A 24,112-nucleotide genomic window follows, 5' to 3' on the forward strand; every position below is an offset into this window, starting at 1 on the left:
TCTCTCTCTGTCTCTCTTACTCTCCCTCATTCCCTCCCCGCTTCTGTCTCTCTTAATGAGTCTGGCCAAAGTTTTTTCAATTTTTTTTTTTTTTTTTTTTATCTTTTCAAGAACCAGCTCCTGTTTTCATTGGTCTGTTATATTGTTGTCTTTTTATATTCTATTTTATTTCTTCTCTAATGTTCCTTCTATTGGTTTGGGGTCTTTTTTTTTTTTTTTTTTTTTTTCTAGCCTTTAAGTGTAAGGTTAGGTTGTTTATGTGAGATTTGTCTTGCTTCTTGAGTTAGGCATATATTGCTATAAACTTCCCTCTTGGAGCAGCTTTTGCTGAATCCCAAAGATTTTGGACTGTTGTGTTTTCATTTCCATTTGTCTCCATGTATTTTTTTATTTCCTCTTTGATTTCTTGGTTGACCCATTTATTGTTTAGTACCATGTTATTTAACCTCCATGTATTTGTGTTTTTCCATATTTTTTTCTTGTGGTTGTAGAATTCCAGTTTCATAGCATTGTGGTCAGAAAAGATGCATGGTATGACTTCAGTCTTTTTTAATTTGTTGAGACTTGTGGCCTAATACATGATCTGTTCTGGAGAATGTTCCATGTGTACTTGAAAAGAATTGTATTCAGCTGTTTTAGGATGGAATATTCTGAATATATCTGTTAAATCCATTTGATCCAATGTGTTATTCAAAGCCACTTGTCCTTGTTGTCCAAAGTGTCCTTGTGATTATGTTTGGATGATCTATCCATTGATGTAAGTGGGGTGTTGAAGTTCCCTACTATTCTTGTATTATTATCAATTACTTCCTTTATGTTTTTTATTTGCTGTATTTGGGTGCTCCATGTGGGTGCATAAATATTTACAATTATTATATCTTCTTGGATTGTTCACTTTATGATTATGTAGTGTTCTTCTTTGTCTTGTTAGTCTTTGTTTTAAAGTCTATTTTGTCAGATATAAGTATTACTACCCCAGCTTTCTTTTCACGTCCATTTGCATGATAAAACTTCCTCCATCCCTTCACTTTCAATCTGCACTGAATCTGCATTCAATCTGTGTTTAGGTCTGAAATGAGCCTCTTGTAGGTAGCGTATAGATAGGTCTTGCGTTTTTATCTATTCTGTCATCCTATGTCTTTTGATTGAGGCATTTACTCCATTTAAATTCAAAGTAATTATTGATAGGTATGTATTCACCACCATTTTGTTACTCATTTCATAGTTGCTTGTGTAGTTCTTCTCTATTCCTTCTCTTGCTCTCTCGTCTCACTATTTTCTGGCTTTCTGTAGTGATATTCCTGGATTCCTTTTCTTTACTTTTTGTGTAGCATCTATTATTAGTATTTTATTTATGGTTACCATTAGTTTTGTACACAACACCTTCTGCATATAGCAGTATATATTAAGTTATGGTTGCTTAAGTTTGAACTCATTCTTTACTCTTCACCTCACCTCTTGCCCCAAGTTTTAGGTGTATAGTACCATACTTTACATCCTTTTATTTTGTGAATCCCTTGACTGATTTTTATAGATATAATTTTACTGCTTTTGTGCTTCCTAATATTTTCTAACTCTTGCTTACAGTCTTTTCTTTTTTCTTTTTTCTTTTTTTTTTAATTTTTTAATGTTTATTTATTTTTGAGAGAGAGAGAGAGAGAGAGAATCCGAAGCAGGCTTCGGGCTCTGAGCTGTCAGCACAGAGCCTGATGCACGGCCCAAACTCACGAACCATAAGGTCATGACCTGAGCCGAAGTTGGACACTCAGCCAACTAAGCCACCCAGGCACCTCTACAGTCTTTTCTTTTCACATAAAGAATCCTCTTTAACATTTCTTGTAAGGCTGGTTTAGTGACGGATTCCTCTAACTTTTATTTGTCTGAGAAACTCTTTCATCTCTCCTTCTGTCCTGAGTGATAGACTTGCTGGATAGAGTACTCTTGATTGCAGTTTTTTCTTTCAGCACTTTGAATATATCATGCCACTCCATTCTGGTCTGCAAAGTTTCTGCTGAAAAATCAGCTGCTAACTTTATATAAACTTTATGGGACTTCCCTTGTCTATAACTGTTCCCTTGTCTATAACTGTTTTCTTTTCTCTTGCTGCTTTTAAAAATTATTCTTTATCACTGCTTTTTGCCATTTTAATTCCTATGTGTTTTGGTGTGGAACTCCTTGGATTGATTTTGTTGGGATCTCTCTGTGCCTCCTGGATCTGAATTCCTGTTTCCTTCCCCAGATTCAGGAAGTTTTCAGCTATTATTTCTTCAGATAAAATTTCTTCCCTCTTCTCTCTCCCTTTTCCTTCTGGGATCCCTATGTATGAATGTTATGCTTGATGATGTCACTGAATTCTCAATTTATTTTCAATTTTTCTTTTTCTTTTTTCTTTCTCTCATTCAGCTTGATTACTCTATATTACTCTGTCTTCCAGGTCACTGATCTATCTTTCTGCTTCCTCTAGTCTACTGTTTATGCCATCTAGCATAGTTTTAATTTCACTTATTGAGTTCTTCATTTCTCATTGGTTCTTTTTCATGTTTTCTGTCTCTTTGTTGAGGGTCTCACTGAGGTCTTCCACTCTTTTCTCAATTCCAGTGAGTATCTTTATGACCATTACTTTAAATTTTCTGTCAGACATATTACTTACCTGTTTCATTCAGCTCTCTCGCTATGATTTTGCCCTGTTCTTTCATTTGAGAGATATTCCTCTGTCTCCTGATTTTGTCTCTCTGTGTCTGTTTCTATGGGTTAGAAAAGTCAGCTACATCTCCTGCTCTTAAAAGTAGTGGCCTGTAGTGTGTTGTCCCCTGTTCAACAGAACCTGGCGCTTCAGAGTTGTCTCCTATGTGTGTTACATGCACCCTACTGTTGTGGCTGAGCCATGTTTGCCATCAGTCTGCATTGGTTCTTTTTTCCCTATTGTGGATGGGGTTTGGTCCCTGTGTTGTTAGTGAGCAGTCTGGGGCTACATTGGGCTTGAGTTGAGTCAGACTAGGTGTTTTCCAGAGGTGTATAGCACCAACCTGCAGGGTACTCTCACTGTGTGGTCCCCTGGGAGGCTTTTGTTGTTGGGTGGGACCTGCAGTCAGATCATATACCTGCCCTCAGCAGTTGAACTGGTATGTGTGATTTTCTTCCCCATTTACTCAGGGAAGGAGGCACTTTGGGGTGGTGCTGGCCCCTGCCAGGGCTGATTGCACACTGCCGTGCTTGTGGTACTGCTTTGGATGGACTCCTGCTGAGGATGTGTTGGGTGGGCTGGATCTGTAAGAGAACACAAGGGCAGAGGAACCATGCTAGCAATTTCATGCTGGTCTATTGTTGAAGCAGTGCTATTTTGGTACCTCAAAAGTTTGCAGCTTTAAGAGAACTGGGAAGCAAAACACTTGTTATGCACAGACATATAATCTCTTTGAGACAGTGATTCCACCACCTTTAAGTAGTGTTTTGAATGGAAAAGATCAAAAAGTCTGGCAGGAGATTCTGATAATAGGAAGATTCTAAAAGAGTATAGAACTTGCCTGGCTATTTGACTTAATGACACCTGCAAAAGTTACCACTAAATAGCAGTAAAGAAGTGTCTATATCAGGAATCCATTTGATGTTTAAGTCCCTCACAGGTGAAATTCTTTAATGGATTACTTCTCAAAAAATCTGGAAATACTTCCATTCCCAGCCCATATCTCTGCTTAAACAATTTTAGCTCCAAGCAAGCTTCTCTGCAGGGAAGGTATTGTCAGATAGAAAACATTTATGGCAATAAGTCAGTATTACATTATTTGAATTTAAGGGATGCGTACATAAGAATCCCATCGGAGTTGTTCAACTATCCATTCATCCATCCAACAGTCTGTCAAATACAATGCAAACAGTTTTCATGGAGTAGAACAAAAGCTAGATTGAAGTGGGTTAGACCGATTCTCAAAATATGGTTCTCAATAAGGGTACTTTGATAAGCTGCAAACTTGTTCCTATTGTATAAGTTCTTTATCCAATTCCAGTGATAAAGTTTCATACTTCTTTACAAATAGGACTATTTATTAGTAAATAGTTAAAGAAGAGTATAAACAGATTAATGAAATCTCTGTTTCTTTAAGAATTAAAGAAATCATGCAGCTTTTGACAATAAACATGCACAAAAGTAAATAGTTGAAATCCCCAAAATTGTCAGAATTAATGCTATGTTAGTAGTTCATGATTAAATTTGATTTGTGTTGATTAAGGCTTTCAAATAATGAGAGGCTCACTCTTTAGTTATAATTTTCTTTATGACTTATTATCAATTTATTTCATTGTGTGTTAATGCTACTATGTGTATTCATGCATATTTGCATAAATATTCTGTTCTATTCTTTTTCTGTAGCTAGACTTGATCCATATTCATGTCAAATACACTTCTATTGCTAAAGCAGTTGTACACAATCCTTAAAACGTCAAGCAATATTTATTTGTCATCACCACATTTTAAAAAATTGTTCTAATGAATATATTTGGGATCATAGAGTATGGCTCCCTCTGTTGGAGCATACATATTTCCACAGCCATGCATGTCTGACACATATCAGCTAAAGATAAAAGGAAAGGAGGAGAATGCATCATCCAAATTCTGTTCTGCTAAAAAGTGGGAACTACTAGGGCAGCTGGGCTGTGAAGTACTTTTTTCAGTCAAATAGGTCGTGTTCAAAAGTTTGATCAAAAATAAGTCATTACAGCATGGTCTAGACAACTTTTAAGAAATTTGGTTCTCAAAGTAATGAAGAGAAGGAAAGCTGGTATAGCTAAAGAAGAAGATGGGGGTTCGAGGATAGCCTTCCTTTGAGAAGATAGAAGAAATTTGAACATGTATAAGCTTAGAGGACAACCATTGTCAAGCAGGAGGCTAAAGAGGCAGGGTAAGGGAGAACAAAAGGTAGAGCAGGATTCCCAGAGGTGGGTCAAAAAGTCATCAAATGCTCAAGAAAATGGGATCTTCAGTATGAAATCCTTAATGACACAAAATAATCACGAGCTACTCACTTAAATAATTTAGAACAAAGTACAAATGAAATGTTAATGGGTTTTGTTACAGTGTGGCAGTGTTCATTATCACTTCCAATGAACCGTTGGTAAAATCTAGCCCTGCATAAAACACTAAATTTTAGAGTAAAAATACTAATGAATAATTTGAAAATATATGGTAAAAATTTCCTATTTTATTGGGGCATCTGGGTGGCCCAGTGGGTTAAGCATCTGACACTTGTTTTTGGCTCGGGTCGTGATCTCACAGTTCGTGAGTTCGAGCCCCACATCAGGCTCTGCACTATCAGCTTGGAATTCTCTCTCTTTTCCTCTCTCTCTCTGCCTCTCCCCTTCTCACTCACTCTTTCAAAATAAATAAAGTTTAAAAACATTTCCTGTTTTATTTTGAAGTAATATTCAAATAATGTTTTCTCTTTTTTTCCCCCAGATTGGACTCCTTCTTATCCTGAGCCAGTGTACATCCCAACAGGTCTAGAGATAGAACCCCTTTATCCAAACTACAAGGAAGATACTGTAGTTTATCTAGCTGAAGATGGTGGGTACATAATAAAACATGTTGCTATAAAATATAATTTGGTATCTATATTCATCTCTTAATTATATTTGTTTTGCTGTTTATAATGGAAACTGCAGAATACCATGAAGTCTCTGTCACCATCAAGATGTTTTGTTACAGATTGATTCAAGTGTGGATTTAGTGTTAATTCTATTCTTGAAGGTGTACTGCAGTTTATGCAAAGTTGCTTTAAAAAAAAAACATAATGCCCACTAGAATGGAGAGTTATATTTAAAAGGAATTATGTTCACATCACCTTTCAAAGAGAAATCCAGTAGAGTATTCTGCAACTATTGTTGCCTCTCTATTGATAGCTCATGTTCGTGAAATCTTTCAGATGACTTTATTTTCATTTCATGCCAATTTGATGCATTTCTTGAGATTGCATCTTTAAAAGGGGAAAATACCCCACACTGCAAATAACATCTAAGATTATACCTCAGGAAAAGTGTTCTGAACAGTCAAGATCAATATTTGTACTTTGAGAACTCTATTAATGCAAAATCTCGTATCTGCTTTACAATAGTATGCTAATAACAAAACATAGATGTCTCAGCCTATATGCCAAACTGTGTTGCTCCTAAAGCACCAGGTAAGGAAATATGGGATTCCTGCACAGTTTCACCATCCAAGTTCTATATCTTAGAGCATATATTAGAGATAACTTCAGGAAGCATATGTATTTTATTTAAAGGGCTGGCAAAACAAAAATGTACAAGGATTGTTTCCTATACAGTAAGCAATTCTATAAATCATATACTCACATATTTTTTAAGAACCAGAGTAAAGACAAGCATCTCTGATTTTTTTTAATTTCAAATATTTACATGGCTAACCTGCCTTAGAACTTCCACACATAACTTAAATGTGATCTGATAAAATATTAAAATAGTTGAGGTGAGTCAATCAGGGTCTTGTCAGGAACTGAATAGCATACTGGGAGTAATTTAAGAAAGTTTAATGAAAGTATAACTTACCAAAGTGTGGATAGACTTAAGAGAGACTCACAAGGGATGGTAAAGCAACATAAAACTGTCAAGAGAGCAAAATCATTGTGTGTCCTAGGCCTGAAAGAGTAAGAGGACAAAATGGTTTTCAGATCTGTAGCTATAGGAAAGAGAAATCTCCAAACAACAAGGTGCATAGAATTCTGGGTTCATGGTTTTTTTTCTTCTAAAAATTTTTTCTTTAAAATGTTCCATCGTCTTGTGACATCTTTTGTCTTAAATAAAAAGTTAGCCATAATTTTTATCATTGTTCCCTACATATATATAATGTGTCTTTTTCTCTCTGGCTGTTTTCAGCAATTTGACTATGATCTGCTTAGATTTGGATACCATTATATTTGGATACCTGCTTGAAGTTTGCTGGACTCCTTTGATCCATAGGTTAATAGAGTTGGATTTTTTTTTCAAATTTGACAACTTTTCATCCATTATTTATTCACATATTTTTTCTGTATTCTTTCTCTTCTGTCCTTTGGAATGCCAATTACACATATGTTGGATTTCTAGCTATGTTCCACATGTCACTGGATCTTTTTTTTTCTTCTCTGTCCTTGAGTCTGGATAATTGTATTTATCTGTTTTTAAATTTACTGCATCTGTCTTTTGCAGTATTCAATTTTTCTTAAGCCTCAGGAAAAGTGTTCTTAACAGTCAAGATCGATATTTGTACTTTGAGAACTCTAGTAATGCAAAATCTCATATCTGATTTACGATAGTATGCTAATAACAAAACATCTTTCTTAAACCCATCTAATAAATCATTAACTTCAGTTATTGTAATTTTTATTTCTAGCCTTTTCATTTGGTTCTTTTTTTGTAGTTTTTCAGGGTTTTTTTGAGATTACTTGATCTGTTTGTTCGTTATCTCTATCTTTTCCTGTAAGTCTTTAGATATATATTCAGAGTCATCTGTTAATCCCAACATCTCAGTTATCTTGGGGTTTGTTGAAAATTGTGTGTGTGTGTGTGTGTGACCATGGGTCACATTTTTCCTGCTTTTCTTCATGTTTCATATTTTTTCCTAATCATATGCAGGACGTTGTGAAAATATGTTTTAGAAGTCTGTATTATGTTCTTTTTAAAAATTATGCCACAGTTTGTTCTGGTAGGCAGCTAAATTGTTGGCATATCATTTTGCTTCTTTCAGACTTGGTTTTATTTTTTTATAAGGGCAGACTTTTGTAAGGGCAAAATTTTTATTTTGTCTTAGTCCTTCAGTTAGTCCTAGGTCTTGGTCTTTACCCTTGGATGTGGTACGTATGCCTAGTATGCTCCCTTTCTTGAATCATGAAAGAATGCTTGAGATGCTCCATAAAGTCTTTCCATTCCGGATAGGTTAGAATTACAGTATATTCTAGAATTGCATATCTCAGCGCCACAGTAACATTTTCCTATCTTACTCAGTCTTATCTTATGCTTATACAGCCAAGCCCTCAGCCATGAAGGGAACCACCAGGGAACCACCATGTAGACTTTTGAGGCCCTCCATCTATGGTAGCTTTCATCTCTCTGGTGTCCTGTCTCATAAATTTCCGTAGCCCCAAGCAACTGTCTTGCCTCCTCAGCTCAGCAAGACTGTTAGAGTATTCTTAAGTGCCACCTTCTTAGGATGTAGTCAGAAAGTATTCCCAGGAAGAAAGCCAGGGTTAAACATGGGCATACTTCATGTATTTATCTTCTTTCAACTATTATTATAGTTCTAGTCTGTGTTTTATCCAAATATATGGAAACAGCCCATATTTTTTTATCCAGCTTTATAGTTATTTATAGTGAATGGGAAAGTTCAGGACCAATTACTTCATAAAAATTAGAAGTAGGATAAATACTTTTAATGTGACAAATACATGAATTTATTTTAGGCATTGCTTTTCTAGTCTGAAAATTCTTAGACTTTCTTACTTCAACAAATCTGTATGTTAGTGTCAAATTACTTTAAAATTTTAAATCCTTAGTGACACTTCAGTTATACTGTGGCTCCAAACTCTGTGCAGAATAATCTGTGTACTTTAGACATGGCTTGATACCTTTATGGTCTTCTTCTGTCATCAGATTACAAGGAGCCCTGTTTTGTGTATTCCCGAGTAGGGGGCAACCGAACACCCCTGAAGCAACCTGTGGATAACTATGACAATACTTTGATGTTTGAAGCAAGGTTTGAGAGTGGAAATCTACAGAAGGTAGTCAAAGTGTAGGTTTTAATTATTTTTATTTGAGGAGCTGGACCTTCAACTATTTATTATTTTCTGTATTAGGTACGTTAAAGTTTTAGTATTCATTAATGAACTGTAATTCCTTGAAGTATAGATGCCAATTAGAGATTGTGAAGGGGGTATGAAAGGTTCAAATTCTGGATTCAAATACTATGAACTTTAGCAGATTTCTGTACTGTACATTTTTAATATGCCAGTATGAACTGTCAGACAGACACTCACACACATAAACTCACACTGCTTCTCAAATTTTTTACTGGAATAGTGTTTGAGATGAGTGTTCTATAAAATATGTTTGGGAACATGCATGCTATCCAAGAGCATTCTTTAAGAGAATTTTTACTATGAAAATATTTAAATACAGAGAATAATACAGTTCTCTATTAATCATCATACACCCATGACCTAGATTCAACAGCTCTGGTTTTGCATCCTTTATTTCACCTATTTCTCAATCACTATTTATAACACATACACACACACAGTAAGTACATAGTCCTGATAGAAGAGAAGGTTACTTGGCAAAGAAAAGTCACAAATAACCCAGCAAGATTTTGTGTGTGTGTGTGTGTGTGTGTGTGTGTGTGTGTGTGTGTATGTGTGTGTGTGTAAAACAAATGTGCCAGTAAAATTTTTACCTTTATTTAAGTATCCTTAGTGATTAAGTACGAGGGATGCAAATAGTTACCAAAAACAGTCCTTAAAGAGTTTTCAAATTTTTTAATGTATGTGGTTGTATTAATTATATGTTTTAAACTTTTCCCAATGATAGTATTTCAGATCTCTAGAGTTTGAATCTAATAGAAAAAGGAATATATATCTGAAGTAAAAAAAAAAAAAAAAAAAAAGAAACAGTGGACTCTAAGTTTTAAGAGCTCTTTAATCATTTCTTTTATAAGAAATGTAATCGGGTAAAATACAGAATTTTTTTATCAAATGCCCATTTTAATGTGCTCTCTTGAATTACAAAGAAATAAAAAGGCTTTAGAGAATTAGCACAGAAGCAATTTCATATCCAGTAAGAACATTTCAAAACTTTTATCTTTTACAATTACTTGCTGTTGGATGCTGCCTAAATAGTTTCAGGAAAAAAGGCTCTCAGTGAATAGGTAAAAGTAAAATAATTTTCCTTATGTAATTTAAATTTGAATGTCATTTTTACATGTTTTTTTTTCCTTTTTGTGTATTAGGGCAGAATATGAATACCAGTTGACTGTGCGCCCTGACCTCTTCACAAATAAACACACCCAGTGGTACTATTTCCAAGTCACTAATACTCAAGCAGGAATCGTCTACCGATTCACTATAATCAATTTCACTAAGCCTGCTAGTCTTTACAATCGGGGTATGCGCCCACTGTTTTATTCTGAAAAAGAGGCCAAGGCTCATAATATTGGCTGGCAGAGAATAGGAGACCAAATCAAATACTATAGGAACAACCAGGGACAAGAGGGGCGCCATTATTTCTCTCTTACATGGACATTTCAATTTCCACACAACAAAGATACCTGCTACTTTGCTCACTGCTATCCATATACTTACACCAACCTGCAAGAATACTTGTCTAGTATCAATAATGACTCAGTACGGTCAAAGTTTTGTAAAATACGTGTCCTGTGCCACACAATTGCTAGAAACATGGTGTATGTTTTAACGATCACTACTCCTTTGAAGAATGCTGACTCAAGAAAGCGAAAGGCTGTGATTTTGACTGCAAGGGTACATCCAGGGGAAACCAACAGCTCTTGGATCATGAAAGGCTTCCTAGATTATATTTTAGGAGACTCAAGTGATGCACAGTTGCTTCGGGACACTTTCATCTTCAAGGTGGTACCTATGCTGAATCCAGATGGTGTGATAGTGGGAAATTATCGTTGTTCCTTAGCTGGACAAGATTTAAACCGTAACTATACATCTGTCCTAAAGGAATCATTTCCTTCTGTTTGGTATACCCGGAACATGATCCGTAGGTAAGATAAGCCTCAAATTACCTCTCTGCTTATTTAGTAAACTTGGAAGTGAGAATTTGGTTACCACAATCCCATTCATTTTACCCTAGCTTCTTAAGATAGTTTAATCGTTTAACTATAGCTACTTAATTTTTTCTCCACTCTTGCCACTCTTCTTTCTGGCATTATGCCACTGGATTCACTATCCTTTTCTTAAATAATGAATAAATTTCTAGAACATTTTAGTGGCTTTGTGAAACTAATAGTTAAATTTGCATATCCCAAATCTGGTTTCTTGCTAAAGGTAGCACTGATGTTTACTTCAGGATGCCTGAATCTCTTACATGTGAAAATTAGTTATATGTCATAGGGCCTCCTGGCACTATATTGTTCATACATTGCTCTTTGATGAGCCTTTTTTTATTAAGTATTTTAATTCTAGTATAGTTAACATATAATATTATATTAGTTTAGGTGTACAATATAGTCGTTCAACATTTCTAAACATTACTCGGTGCTCATCATGATAAGTGTACTCTTTTGACTATCAGGTTGCATAGTTATTGCAATTTTGATGAATAATAGTGTTTATTTCCCCCGGAAAAGAAATGAACAGCTTTAAATTTTCCAAAGAATCCAGAGCAGCAAATGCACATAATATTTAAATTTTTGTTGAATGGGTGAATTCTTTAATAGATTCAGTTAATAACAATCAGGAATAGGCATGTGCTAGAGCAGAAAGATTTACTGGAGTCAGAGAACCCCATTCCAAGTCCAAAGCCTCTTGACTTTTTTGGTTAAGAGTGTGGAGTGGAGTTACAATATCAGATTGGAATCCTGGAATGCCATTTGCTGTGTGGCCTTGAGCAATTTAAAAACAAATCTAAAGCTTGGTTTTCTCATCTATAAAGTATATAGATGTGGTAATAATAATACTTACTTCATAGGCAGGAGGATTAAATGAGAGTGTTATTTAAAAAGTGCCCAGATGGGGAGCCTGGGTGGCTCAGTCGGTTAAGCATCTGACTTCGGCTCGGGTCATGATCTCACGGTCTGTGAGTTCAAGCCACGCATGGGGCTCTGTGCTGACAGCTTGGAGCCTGGAGCCTGCTTCAGATTCTGTGTCTCCCTCTCTGCCCCTCCCCTGTTCATGCTCAATTAAACATTTAAAAAAATTATAAAAAGTACCCAGAATAAAATACAGAACATTGAAAGATCTAAGTGTTTTCAGTGTTAGCTCAAATATAAAAAGAAAAAATTGATAATGAATCAGATATAGATGTAAAAACTCTTGGTAAACTATTCAGGATTATTCAAATATTTACAATAATAAGTACATTACGGAGACTGTTTATATCCTTATCCCACTTTGCTAGGGCCCCTAGTGCAAGTACAAGAACCCTGTTTCAAGGCTGAGGATGTCAAGGGTACCTCCAGTCCATCAGAACTGCTGACAGGCTTAGGATGGCCCCAGTTATCTCAGTTCAGCATCAGCTTTCACTTCCGTGTTAATCCTTTTATCTGCTTAGGCACAAAGGGACTAAGGTGCAGATCCCCACCAAAAGGACTCAAAACTCTGTTTTCATATCCCTCACAGATGTGGTCTCCAGGATTCCCTGTAGTTATCTGAGAAATATTAAGTGATTAAAAAAATAATAACCTATGACGTCCTTTTTCCCCTGGGGATAACAAACAATAAAAAGAGAGCTAAGTAATGTGATGACCCTGATTGGATTCTGGGACAGAAAAGACATTCGTGGCAAAACCAGTGAAATCCAAATAAGGTTGGGAGTGTAGTTACTAGTAGTATACCAATGTTGGTTTCTTCATTTTGAACACTGTACCATGGTTAAATAATTTGTTAACGGGGGAAACTGGGTGAGGAGTACATGGAAACACTACTATTTTTGCAAATTTGGGGTAATCTAAAATTATTCTAGAATTTTTTTAAAAAAATCATAAGAAAGGATGCTGATTAGAATATCTATAGTGTCTGCTTAGTGCTCTTTGACATAAAGGGTCCCCGGTCCAACACAAGATGGATTATAGGCCAAGGCCCTTTGGCTTGTCTCTGTAGAAAATACTTTAAATGTCTTAGTTCTTCTCAGGTTGCCTTGTAAGAAGGTTAAGGCAGGAATCTACTCAGTAAGTTTCAGAAAGACTTCCAAGAAGGAAAACTACCTCAACGCAATTGATCATAGGCAGGTAAGTAGAATAAGAAGTCACATATGTGTGGGAAGGCAAGCAGCTATAAATATATCTAAGATTTAGTATAGTTAAAGAATATGAGAATAAGAGAAAGTAGTTTTAGTATACGTTACTTAGAATGTCTTAACCTGTGGGTAAGAAAAAAGATCCAAGATGTTTCTCAAGTGATTTAAATTCATGTAAAATTTAGAGAGACCCTTCAGAAGTAATGATATATCTTTGAGAATGAGTTAGAAGTTTGTTTTAACTTACATATAAGAAACTGAAAGGTCATTGAAACTGGGGAAATGTTTATTTCAAAATGTTTAGTGTATTTCATATTTAAGGCCCTAACTTGATATTCTTGTTTTATAATCTACTTTGTTATCTAAAAACTTGTAATGATCATTTAGTGACTTTCTGTCAGTCTTCCATTTTCCATTAGAATTTATTGGGCACCAAATGAGAAAAGGGCAACCAATTAATACATGTAACAGACTTTACTTTGGGATTTCACTATAGTTTAAAGGAGTATTGTTGCTAATATAAGCTATGTTTTGATTTTAGGTTTTAATATTTTTGTTATAAAAGTAATATATTTCATATTACTATAAGTCCCATTCATTACTAACATTTTGGTACTTACCCTTCCAGATATAATAGTATATGTGATTTTGGTTACTTAAGCGATAGAACACTATATAAAGTTTAGAAATATGGGGGAGAGGAGGCAAAAAATGCCCATCATCCTACCATCTTAACACCACTTTTTTTTTAACCTTTTTAATGCCTCTTCATTAGTTATTTTCATCAGTTTGGAGGGGGCTTATTTTTTTATAGCTTTAATACTCATTGAATGGCAAGTTTTACAAGCCAAGGATTGTGCTCCTAAGAAATGTGTAGTAATTCGTTAAAAATTTACCAGAAAAAAAATTCAAACTTTAGTGCCATTTTTCTCAAAATGATATTTACCATTTTTTTAATGTTTGTATTTATTTTTGAGACAGAGAGAGACAGAGCGTGAGCAAGGGAGGGGCAGAGAGAGAGGGAGACACAGAATCCAAAGCAGGCTCCAGGCTCTGAGCTGTCAGCACAGAGTCCGATGCAGGGCTCGAACTCACGGACTGCGAGATCATGACCTGAGCTGAAGTCAGATGCTCAACCGACTGAACCACCCAGGCGCCCCAGATATTTACCATTTTAATCAAGGGTTGTGTAATAATTGGCTTCAGCACCAAGTTGTCTGGTACTCGGTTTTTAACAAATATTTGGGTACTTGTGTACATAGCACTGTTCTAGATGATTTGAAGCATTTCTTACCCATAAGGAGATTAAATATCAAAAATATAAAAAATTTCCAAGGCAAGTGTCAAGTAAATGGTACCAATATTATGTGCTACAGGAATTCAAAAAAAAGAAAAATCTATGACCCTAATTAGGAAGTGAGACATGAAGTCAGCCTTGAGGGTCAGTATTTGCACATACAGAGATGAAGAAAGATGTTCTAGTCAGAAAGAATCTCTGTGAAAGCTAATGGGCAAAGCTAGGAGTGAGCTGTTTTCTGTGTGCAAGGGAAAACCAGAATAATAAAGCAGAGGGATCCTGTTGGAGAGTCTTGGGTGGAAGGTAAATTTTATCCTTATAATGGAAGGTAAACATTCACATTTTATATATGTATATAGTTAATAGGAAATTATTAGAGATGTTTTAAAATTGTCAATAATGTGCAGTATGGATAAGAGAAAGAAGTCGAAAGCAAGGATATAAGAAATTCTGTTTATTTGGATATTAGACTTGTAAATCCATAGTTCCACCCAGAGAAGAAAAATGCAGAGGTGAAATTTAGTAACTTTGTTCTTTTTTTTTCCTTGGTAGATTAATGGAGAAACGAGAGGTTATTTTATATTGTGACCTTCATGGCCATAGTAGGAAAGAGAACATCTTCATGTATGGTTGTGACGGTAGTGATAGATGTAAAGCATTATACTTACAACAACAAATCTTTCCACTTATGCTGAGCAAAAATTGTCCAGATAAAGTAAGTACCATTTAAGATTTTTTTTTAAGATTATTTTTCTTTTTTAACCTTTATTTATTTTTGAGATAGAGAGAGACAGCATGAATGGGGAGGGTCAGAGAGAGGGAGACATAGAATCTGAAACGGGCTCCAGGCTGTGAGTTGTCAGCACAGAGCCCGACACGGGGCTCAAACTCACGGACCATGAGATCATGACCTGAGCCAAAGTCGGCCACTTAACCTACTGAGCCACCCAGGTACCCCCCATTTAAGATTTTTAACTTTTCTTTTATTACATGTTGCTCATGTGAGACTGCAGAATAGATCATCTCAGTAAACTGCTTTTTTACTTATTTTGCCTGGTTTATACAATTGACCATAAAAAAGCAACTGTGGGGAATGTTTAATTTGAAATGTGAAGGGAAAAATGTGCCTTATCCTTCCACCTTAATGGTAAAAGTCTAGTTTCCTCATAAGGTCGGGAACAAGGCCGGGAAAGCCAGCCTTAACCCCTTCAATTCAGCCTTATACTGGAGGTTCTAAGTGCTGAAAGGCAAGAGAGAAATAAAAGGCAGACACTTTGGAAAGGAACAAGTAATAAAGAGGACACAGTTGTCTTCATAGAAAATCCGAAGCAGTCCACAAAAAAAGTCCTCGAATAAGTGAGTTCAGCAATGTCCTACATGACAAGGTCCACCCACAAAAACCAGTTACATTTCTATAGACTCACACCAGACACTTGGAGACCACAACTGAAAATGGTATCATTTACTGTAGCTTCAGAATAAATTAAATACTTGTGACTGTAAAGGAATGATACAAGGGAGAATTTTAGAGGTGATGGAATTGACCTATATCCTGATTGTAGTAGTGCTTGCACAGATCTCTACATGTGTTTAACTCAGAATGGAACACAAGTCACTTTTATCACAAATAAAAAATAAAATTACGAAAACTTTTTTTTTTGTACTAAAACATTTTATAGATATAACAGTCTTTTAGGACAGCTTTCCAGTGATCGATCTTGTGAAAATAAAGCATCCTTATCTATTCAAAAAATCTACATTAATCAGGGACACTTCGGTGGTTCGTCAGTTGAGCCTCTGACTTGGGATCAGGTCATGGTCTCGTGACTTGTGGGTTTGAGCCCCACATCGGGCTCTGTGCTCACAGCTCAGAGCCTGGAGCTTGCTTTGGATTCTCCCCCTCCCCACCCCCCCATCTCTGCCCCTCCCCTTGCTCACACTCTTGGCTCTCTCAAAAATAAACATTAAAAAAATTTTTTTAATCTACATTAATCTTTATTTCTAAACATATTTAAGCCCTTTCCTATAAGTTTTTTAAAGTATAAGATCTTATCCCAACAGTATCAAGAAATAATCAATAGGTTTTGAAGGTATATGTTTTATATAGATTAAAAGTAAAATTTATTACCAGCATTCAAATCTGTAGTTCTCAGAAATGTAAATATGTCATCCTTAGGAAATAAAAGCCCATGAAACTTTAGAGAGAATTACTGCTTTTGCACTACTTCCTCCTTTTCAATCCTAGTTCTGAGAAAGACATTGTACTCAGAAAAACACATTTTTCTCATTTTTATTTGCTTATTTTTAGTTTTCATTCTCAGCTTGCAAGTTTAATGTTCAGAAGAGCAAAGAGGGAACAGGAAGGGTGGTAATGTGGAAAATGGGAATCAAGAACAGCTTCACCATGGAGGCTACTTTTTGTGGATCTACCCTGGGTAAGACCAAGTGTTCTCATTCATGGCTGTCAGAGCTTCAAACCAAAGAGACGTTTTTAACGTAAGATTAATAGTGTAGACAGTTTGATAGTGAGCACTTTCTTCCTACTTAGAAACATGCTGGTGTCCAATCAATTCTCTAAACGGGATGAATAAACAAACTACCACTATATGCATCTCCATCTCATCATTTTCCCTTTGTTTAGAAAAGGGAGTTTTAGCATATAGATAAAATACCTAATTGGTTATTTCATGAACTAATTTTTTATTGTTTTTGTTATGTTTTTAAGAGAGAGTCCTTATAGATGACTCCTGGTTGCAAGAAAAAGCAATGTTCACACTTAAAACATCAGGATAGACATGTCTTTAGTGGATTTGCTATCTGCAAGTCAAAATAGACTGGGTTTGTTGGGGGTTCCTTGGGGGGTCAATTTATATTTTAATGGAAGCACTTGTTTCCTTTAAAAATAAAAGTGTGTGGGGGCACCTGGGTGGCTCAGTCAGTTAAGCATCTGACTTTGGCTCAGGTCATGATCCTGTGTGAGTTCAAGTGAGTTCAAACCTTGCCTGCATCAGGCTCTGTGCTGACAGCTCAGAGCCTGGAGCCTGCTTCAGAATCTGTGTCCCTCCCCCTCTTGTGCTGTCTCTCTCTCAAAAATAAATATTTTTTAAAATGTTTTTAAAATTGTGCTCTGTAGTTACATTTAAGAAATCTTTTGGTTTACCCTTAGAATGTTCCATATTAAGATAATGGTTATGTTTTTAGAAAATTTATTGACTCAAAGGAAAGTGCTAGAAACCCACACATGTATTTCTGGTCTTTAAAGCACCTTGAAACTGATATAATGGTATCTATGATGATGAAAACATTAAAATATTTACCCAAGTTTTTCTCTAAGTGATTATGAGCATGTTTATAACTGATAACCAAGTATTCCATATGTTCTTATTAAATATTCTTCAGCCCTACAACATAGCCTACTATGTGTTAAGTCAGCTTTGATCCAGATGTGGAGAGGGAATGAAGGAAAGCAATAAGCTGTTAAATGACTTGCCCTGGAGAAGCAAATCCAAAGGACAGGAGATGGAATCTGACCAGAGGTTTTATTTATACTCTGTGAAAACACAGAACGTAAGCCTGCCTGTTAAGGACAAATGGTGGTTAAACTTATTGATGTTTTAGGTAATAAACGAGGTACTCATTTCAACACAAAAGACTTGGAGTCGATGGGGTATCATTTTTGTGATTCTCTTTTGGACTATTGTGACCCAGACCGAACCAAGGTAAGCAAAGTCCATTTGGTAATGCTTCAAACTCCACTTTATCAGATAACATAATCTAAGGGCCTATAGCAGTGTTTTTCTTTTACTATCCCAACAGTGTTTGGGGTTTTTGGTACTTGATGTCCTCATAGTTGCTGTGCCAGGTATCTATAAATATTCAATTAGTTTAATTAGGAAATAAAGTTAATTTATAATTAATTTATCATTTTCCCCTAGTACTATCAGTGCCTGAAAGAATTGGAAGAGATGGAAAAACATATAAATTTGGAAAAAGTCCTTGAGGATTCAGATACTTCTCTGAAAGAAATTGCATTGGATCTAGAGTCTAGGTAAGTCAAGATAGTGGATGTAATATAACTTGTGTTTTACTATGTCCTTAATAATAACTGTAGGATATAAAATTATCAGTCTCAACTGAAAATCCCAACTATAGGTAGAGGAGAGAGGGAGAGAGAGACAGAGCGTGAGTGGGAGAGGGGCAGAAAGAGAGGGAGACACAGAATCCAAAGCAGGCTCAGGCTCTGAGCTGTCAGCACAGAGCCCGACGCAGGGCTTGAACTCACGAACCATGAGATCATGACCTGAGTGGAAGCCAGACGCTTAACCAACTGAGCCACCCAGGTGCCCCTGTAAACATAATTAGAACCATTTCTACCGTTCCAATAAGATAACAGTTTAATAAAAATAACAGTTGAAATTTTAAAATGCCACCAAAATATTATTTTTTTAATATTTATAATATATAATTAATAAGTTACTTGTAAATATAAAATATAATTATAAATATAATTAAAATAATTATTATATCAAAGTTATTTTTTTTTGTAGTAGCCGAGGCTCTGACAGTTCAGAATCCAATGAGTCTCAGACTTACCTTCTCAAATTAACTTCTCAGGTATGATTGAAAATTTCTGCCTATGGTATGGATATACTAAATAGGTACTCTTCTCATTATGACTAATAATCAGGCAAAAAATGCTTGCAGTTGTGTAATTATTGTGTAACAGTAATTGTTATTTTCTGATTATGTAACATATCTTTAAATCCTAGAATTTTCTAACCTTAGGATTTTTAACACTCTTAAAGATCCAGAGAGATTACTTCTCAAAAGCCACTTGTTAATAACTTGTTAATACAAATTAACCACTTGTTAATGAGAGTTGGTACCATAACATACATCACATGCCTGCAAATCCAGTGTTCGTGTATTCATTTATTTAACAACTATATATTGAGCTTCAACTGTGTGCTGGGGATAGAGCAGTGAACAAAAAATGAGACAAAAATCCTTCTCTTTCATAGCTTATATTCTAGTAGGTGGAAATAAAAAATAATGATAAGTAAAATATACGATGTGCCTAATATGTGATAAGTGCCTAATATGTGATAAGTGCCTAAGGAGGAATATAGAGTGGGAGGAGGAGGAGAAGGAAGTTCAGGTGGTGTTATGGACTGCTTATGTCCCCACCAAATACTACACATGTTGAAACCCTAACCATCAATGTGATGGTGTTAGGAAGTGACTAAGACAAACTAAGACACTACTCTCTTAGTACCGAGTGTGGGGTGCTATTGTAACTAATACCTAAAAATGTGGAAGTGGCTTTGGAACTGGATAACTGGTAGAGTCTGGCACAGTTGTGAAGTGCATGTTAGAAAATGCTGATATTGCCATGAAGGGACTTCTCAAGATGATTCTGGTAAGGACTCAGAAAGAAAAAAGGGGAGCTGTAGAGCAAGTTCCCATCTTAAAGACACACAACTAATTGTGTATAGGACGTTGGTAGGAATCTGAATATTAAGGGTGATTTTCATGAGATCTCAGACAGAAACGAACGTGTTACTGACCAATAGAGAAAATTTAATCCTTACTATAAAATGGTAAAGGATTTGGCTGTATTGCGTTTGTGTTCTATAGCATTTCATGGAAGGTAGAACTTGTGAGTGATAAAATTGGAGATTTAGCTGAAAAAGTCTCTTTGTAAAGTGTTGAAGAGCAGCTTGATTCCTCCTGACTGCTTATAGTAAAAAACAAGTAGAGAGAAATGAAGAAGGAATTGTTAAGCGAAAAGGAACCAGAAGGTGAAGATTTAAAAAATTCTCAGCCTACCCATGTTACAAAACAATAGGAACGTGTGTTCAGAAAAGAAGAGTAAGAGTGTGGGGGATCAACTGTATGATAAGGAGATTAGTGTGGGTATGAACCACAGAACTAATCAACCACCCCATTAGGAAGACTGCCAGCTTGAACTGAAGGGGTTGGAGACAGGACAGAATGAAGGAAGGCTGTCAGACTGCTTGAATTTTACAGTATGGTACCATAGATCTATTTGTGAACATGCACTCTTCTTCAAGATAAGGGGGAAAAATGGCCTCAGAGGTAACTAAGAGATCATCAGGGCCACTACCACCTGGATTTCAACAGGATAAACAGCCTCTAACAGAGGCCATGAAGGCAAGCTGCCTCAAGCCATGACCTACATTGTGGGCAGTGCCCTAGCAGAGAGCCAGGCATTAGCAGCACTCTGCCAAGCCGTACGGGTGATGTTGCCACTCCAGTAGGTCCAGAAGGCAGTCCATTGAACCAGAGAGGATTATTCTTGAGCTTTAAGATCTTGTTGAATTTGCCTTGCTAGATTTTTCTATGTCCTTACTGGCAACCCAGCACTCCATCCTTTTCTGTTTCTCCCTTTGGGAATGTCTGTCCTATGTCTGTCCCATCACTGTATTTTGGAAACCTTTAACTTGTTGGAATGGAATGGGATGGAATGAATGTATTTTGCATGTGAGAAGGACCTGAATTTGGAGGGCTCAGGAACAGAATGCTATGTCTGTATAATTCTATCTTCCCCAAACTCATATGTTGAAATTATAATGCCCAATATGATGGTACTAGAAGGTGGGCCCTTTGGGAAGTGATTAGGTCATGGGGCAGAGCCCTCTGGATTAGTGCCTTATTAAAGAGCTCCAGAGAGATCCCTAGCCCCTTCTACCATATGAGGATACAAACGAGAAGTTGGCAGCTTAAAAGAGAGTGCTCACCTGACCATACTGGCACATTGACCTCAACCTTCCAGCCTGAAGAACTAGGAGGAATAAATTCCTGTTCTTTTTAGCCACATAGTCTGTGGTATTTTGTTATAGCATCTGAAATGGAGTAAGACGGATGTTGTATTAGTTTTCTATTGCTGAGCAACAAATTTCCCCAAGCACTTGCCCAAAACAACAGATACTTATTTTCATGCCATTTCCATGAGACAGGGACTCAGGAGTGGCTTCACTATGTGCTTCTGTCTGAGGTCTCTCAAAAGGCTGCAATGAAGGTGTTGGTCAGGTGGTCTCATCTGAAGACTTGACTGAGAAAAGATCCACTTTTAAGCTCACTTACATGATTGTTGACAAAATTCAAAAGGTGTTCTTCAAAAGCTGTTGGGCTGAAGACCTCAGTACTGCCCTTATTGGCTTCTAGCCTTTAGTATCATATCCAATAAGTCATTGCCAAATCCAGTGTTGTGAAGTTTTGTCCTGTTTTCTTCTAAGAGTGTTATCCTTTTGGGTCTTACATTTAGGTCCTTGATCTATTTTGAGTTAATTTTTGTATTTGGTATGAGGTAAAGACCCCATTCTTTTGCAAGTGGAGATACAATTTTCTGAGCACCGTGTGTTGAAAAGACTGTCCTTCACCCATTGAATGGTCTTGACACCCCTGTCAAAAATCATTTGACTGTATGCAAGGATTTCTTTATTGGCTCTCTATTCTTTTTCTTTGGTCTATATGGCTATCTTTATGCCAATGCCACACTGTTTTGATTACTGTAGCTTTGTAGTAAATTTTGAAATCAAAGTATGAACCCTCCAATTTTGTTCCTTCCCCACCGCCCCTCCCCCCAGATTATTTTGCCTATTTGGGATCCTTTGAATATTAGGATGGATTTTTCTATTTCTGCAAAAAAAAAAAAAAAAAGTCATTGGGATTTTGATAGGGATTGCATTGAATCCATAGATTGCTTTGGGTAATGATATTTTAATAATATTAGGACTTACATTTCATGAATAAGAGATATGCTTTCATGTACTTACGTCTTCTTTAATTCCTTTCAACAATGTTTTGTAGTCACTGTAGTTTTTTTGTACAAGAAGATGAAGTTTTCTTTCACCTTCTTGGTTAACTCCTAAGTATTTTATTCTTTTTGATGTTATTGTACATGGAATTGCTTTTGTAATTTCCTTTTCAAGTTGTTCTCTAATTGTGTATAAAAATGCAGTTGATTTTTATGTGGTGACTTTGTATCTTGCTGTTTTGCTGACTTTATTAGTTCAAACAGGTTTTTTGTGGACTCTTCAGAGTTTTTAAAATATAAGATCATATCATCTACAGAGATCATTTTACTTCTTTCCCATTTGGATACCTTCTATTTCATTTTTGTGCTTAGTTGCTGTGGCTATAATTTCCAGTATTGTGTTGAATAGAAGTGATGAAAACAGACATCCTTACTTGTTCCTGATCTTAAAGGAAATGCTTTCAGCATTTCACCATCAAACATGTCAGCTATAGTTTTTTTTTTATTGTGTTGAGGTAGTTTCCTTCTGTGCCTTGTCTGTTGGGTTTTTTAATCATGAAAAGGTGTTGAATTTTGTCAGATGTCTTTTCTGCATCAATTGAGATGTTCATGTGAGGTCTTTTCCTTTATTATGTTGATGTGGTGTTTTACGTTCATTAGTTTCTTACGTTTGAACCATCCTTACATTCTGATCAATTGGTTATGTTGAACCATCCTTACATTCCAGGAATAAATCCTATTTGGTCATTGTGTACAATCCTTTTAATATGCTGCTGATTTTTATTTGCTAGTATTTTGTTGAGGATTTTTTGCATTAATGTTCATAAGAGATGCTGCTCTATAAATTTTTTTGTTCTTGTAGTGTCTGTCTGGCTTTGGGTATCAGGATAATAATGCTGGCCTCATAGAATGAGTTAGGAAGTGTTCCCTACTCTTGAGTTTTTTAGAAAGGTTTGAGAAGTACTGATGTTAGTTCTTTAAATGTTTGGTAGAATTCTCCTGTGAAGCCGTCACGTCTACAGTTTGTGGTTGGGAGATTTTTTTTATTGCTGATTCGTTATCAGTTATAGGTCTGTTCGTATTTTCTATTTCTTTGTGATATAGTCTTGGTAGGTTTTGTGTTTCTAGGAATTTGTCCATTTTATCTATATTATCTAATTTGTTGCTATATAATTGTTAATAGTAAGTCTTAACAAGTAAGTAAGTCTTAATAAGTAAGATTTTATTTTTTTATTTTTTTTTTTAAATTTTTTTTTCAACGTTTTTTATTTATTTTTGGGACAGAGAGAGACAGAGCATGAACGGGGGAGGGGCAGAGAGAGAGGGAGACACAGAATCAGAAACAGGCTCCAGGCTCCAAGCCATCAGCCCAGAGCCTGACGCGGGGCTCGAACTCACGGACCGCGAGATCGTGACCTGGCTGAAGTCGGACGCTCAACCGACTGAGCCACCCAGGCGCCCCTATAAGTAAGATTTAAAAAGCTAGCTGTGTTGCAGAGTATCTTCTCTGATCACAACAGGATGAAACTGTATTATTAACTGCTTTGTTTTTCTTTAAATATATTGGAAAACAAAAAGTGCTCTTTAAAACCATTCTACAGTGATATGCTAGCTTTTATAATTGCCTGTGTTCAGATCTTTATTTCTCCCTACAGATTCAAGTTAGTTTCCAGTGTCTTTTCACCTTGTAGGACTCTCTTGAGCATTTCTTACAGGATGTGTCTAGTGGTCATGAACTCTTTCAGCTTTTGTTTATCTGGGAATGTCTTAATTTCTTCCTAACTTTTGAAGGACAATAATGCCACTTTTTAAAAGCACTTTGAATGTATTGGTTTATGGTCTTTTGGCCTCCAGTTTCTGATGAGAAATCTGCTAATAATCTTATTGAGGATTCTTCCATGTAACAATTTGCTTTTCTCTTGCTACTTTCAAGATTCTCTCTTTCTCTTAGAAAGATTAATTATAATGTGTTTCATTGCGGGTTTTTGAGTTCATCTTACTTGGAGTTCATTGAGCTTCTTGGATGTTTACATCATATCTTTCATCACATTTGGGAAGTTTCATCAAATTTTCATCCA

At 36.0% G+C, this 24,112-nt stretch overlaps 1 protein-coding gene and 1 long non-coding RNA gene across 2 annotated transcripts in view; one reads left to right on the forward strand and one right to left on the reverse strand.

Moving 5' to 3' along the window:
- AGBL3 (AGBL carboxypeptidase 3) overlaps positions 1-24,112 on the forward strand; it is a 72,938-nt gene that overhangs the window by 16,010 nt on the left and 32,816 nt on the right. Inside the window, 8 exon segments of the mRNA XM_042972896.1 lie at positions 5,450-5,557; positions 8,635-8,773; positions 9,986-10,765; positions 14,807-14,969; positions 16,563-16,689; positions 17,873-17,973; positions 18,190-18,302; positions 18,802-18,868. Of these exon segments, the coding sequence (XP_042828830.1) occupies positions 5,450-5,557; positions 8,635-8,773; positions 9,986-10,765; positions 14,807-14,969; positions 16,563-16,689; positions 17,873-17,973; positions 18,190-18,302; positions 18,802-18,868 (1,598 nt within the window).
- On the reverse strand, positions 2,563-24,109 carry LOC122234909. Its single transcript, XR_006212867.1, has 3 exons — positions 24,035-24,109; positions 21,016-21,120; positions 2,563-3,267 (listed from the first exon to the last, which is right to left on the reverse strand). It is a non-coding gene; the product is annotated as an uncharacterized LOC122234909 (long non-coding RNA).

This window comes from Panthera tigris, chromosome A2 (assembly GCF_018350195.1).
Source record: "Panthera tigris isolate Pti1 chromosome A2, P.tigris_Pti1_mat1.1, whole genome shotgun sequence".
Lineage (NCBI taxonomy): Eukaryota > Metazoa > Chordata > Mammalia > Carnivora > Felidae > Panthera > Panthera tigris.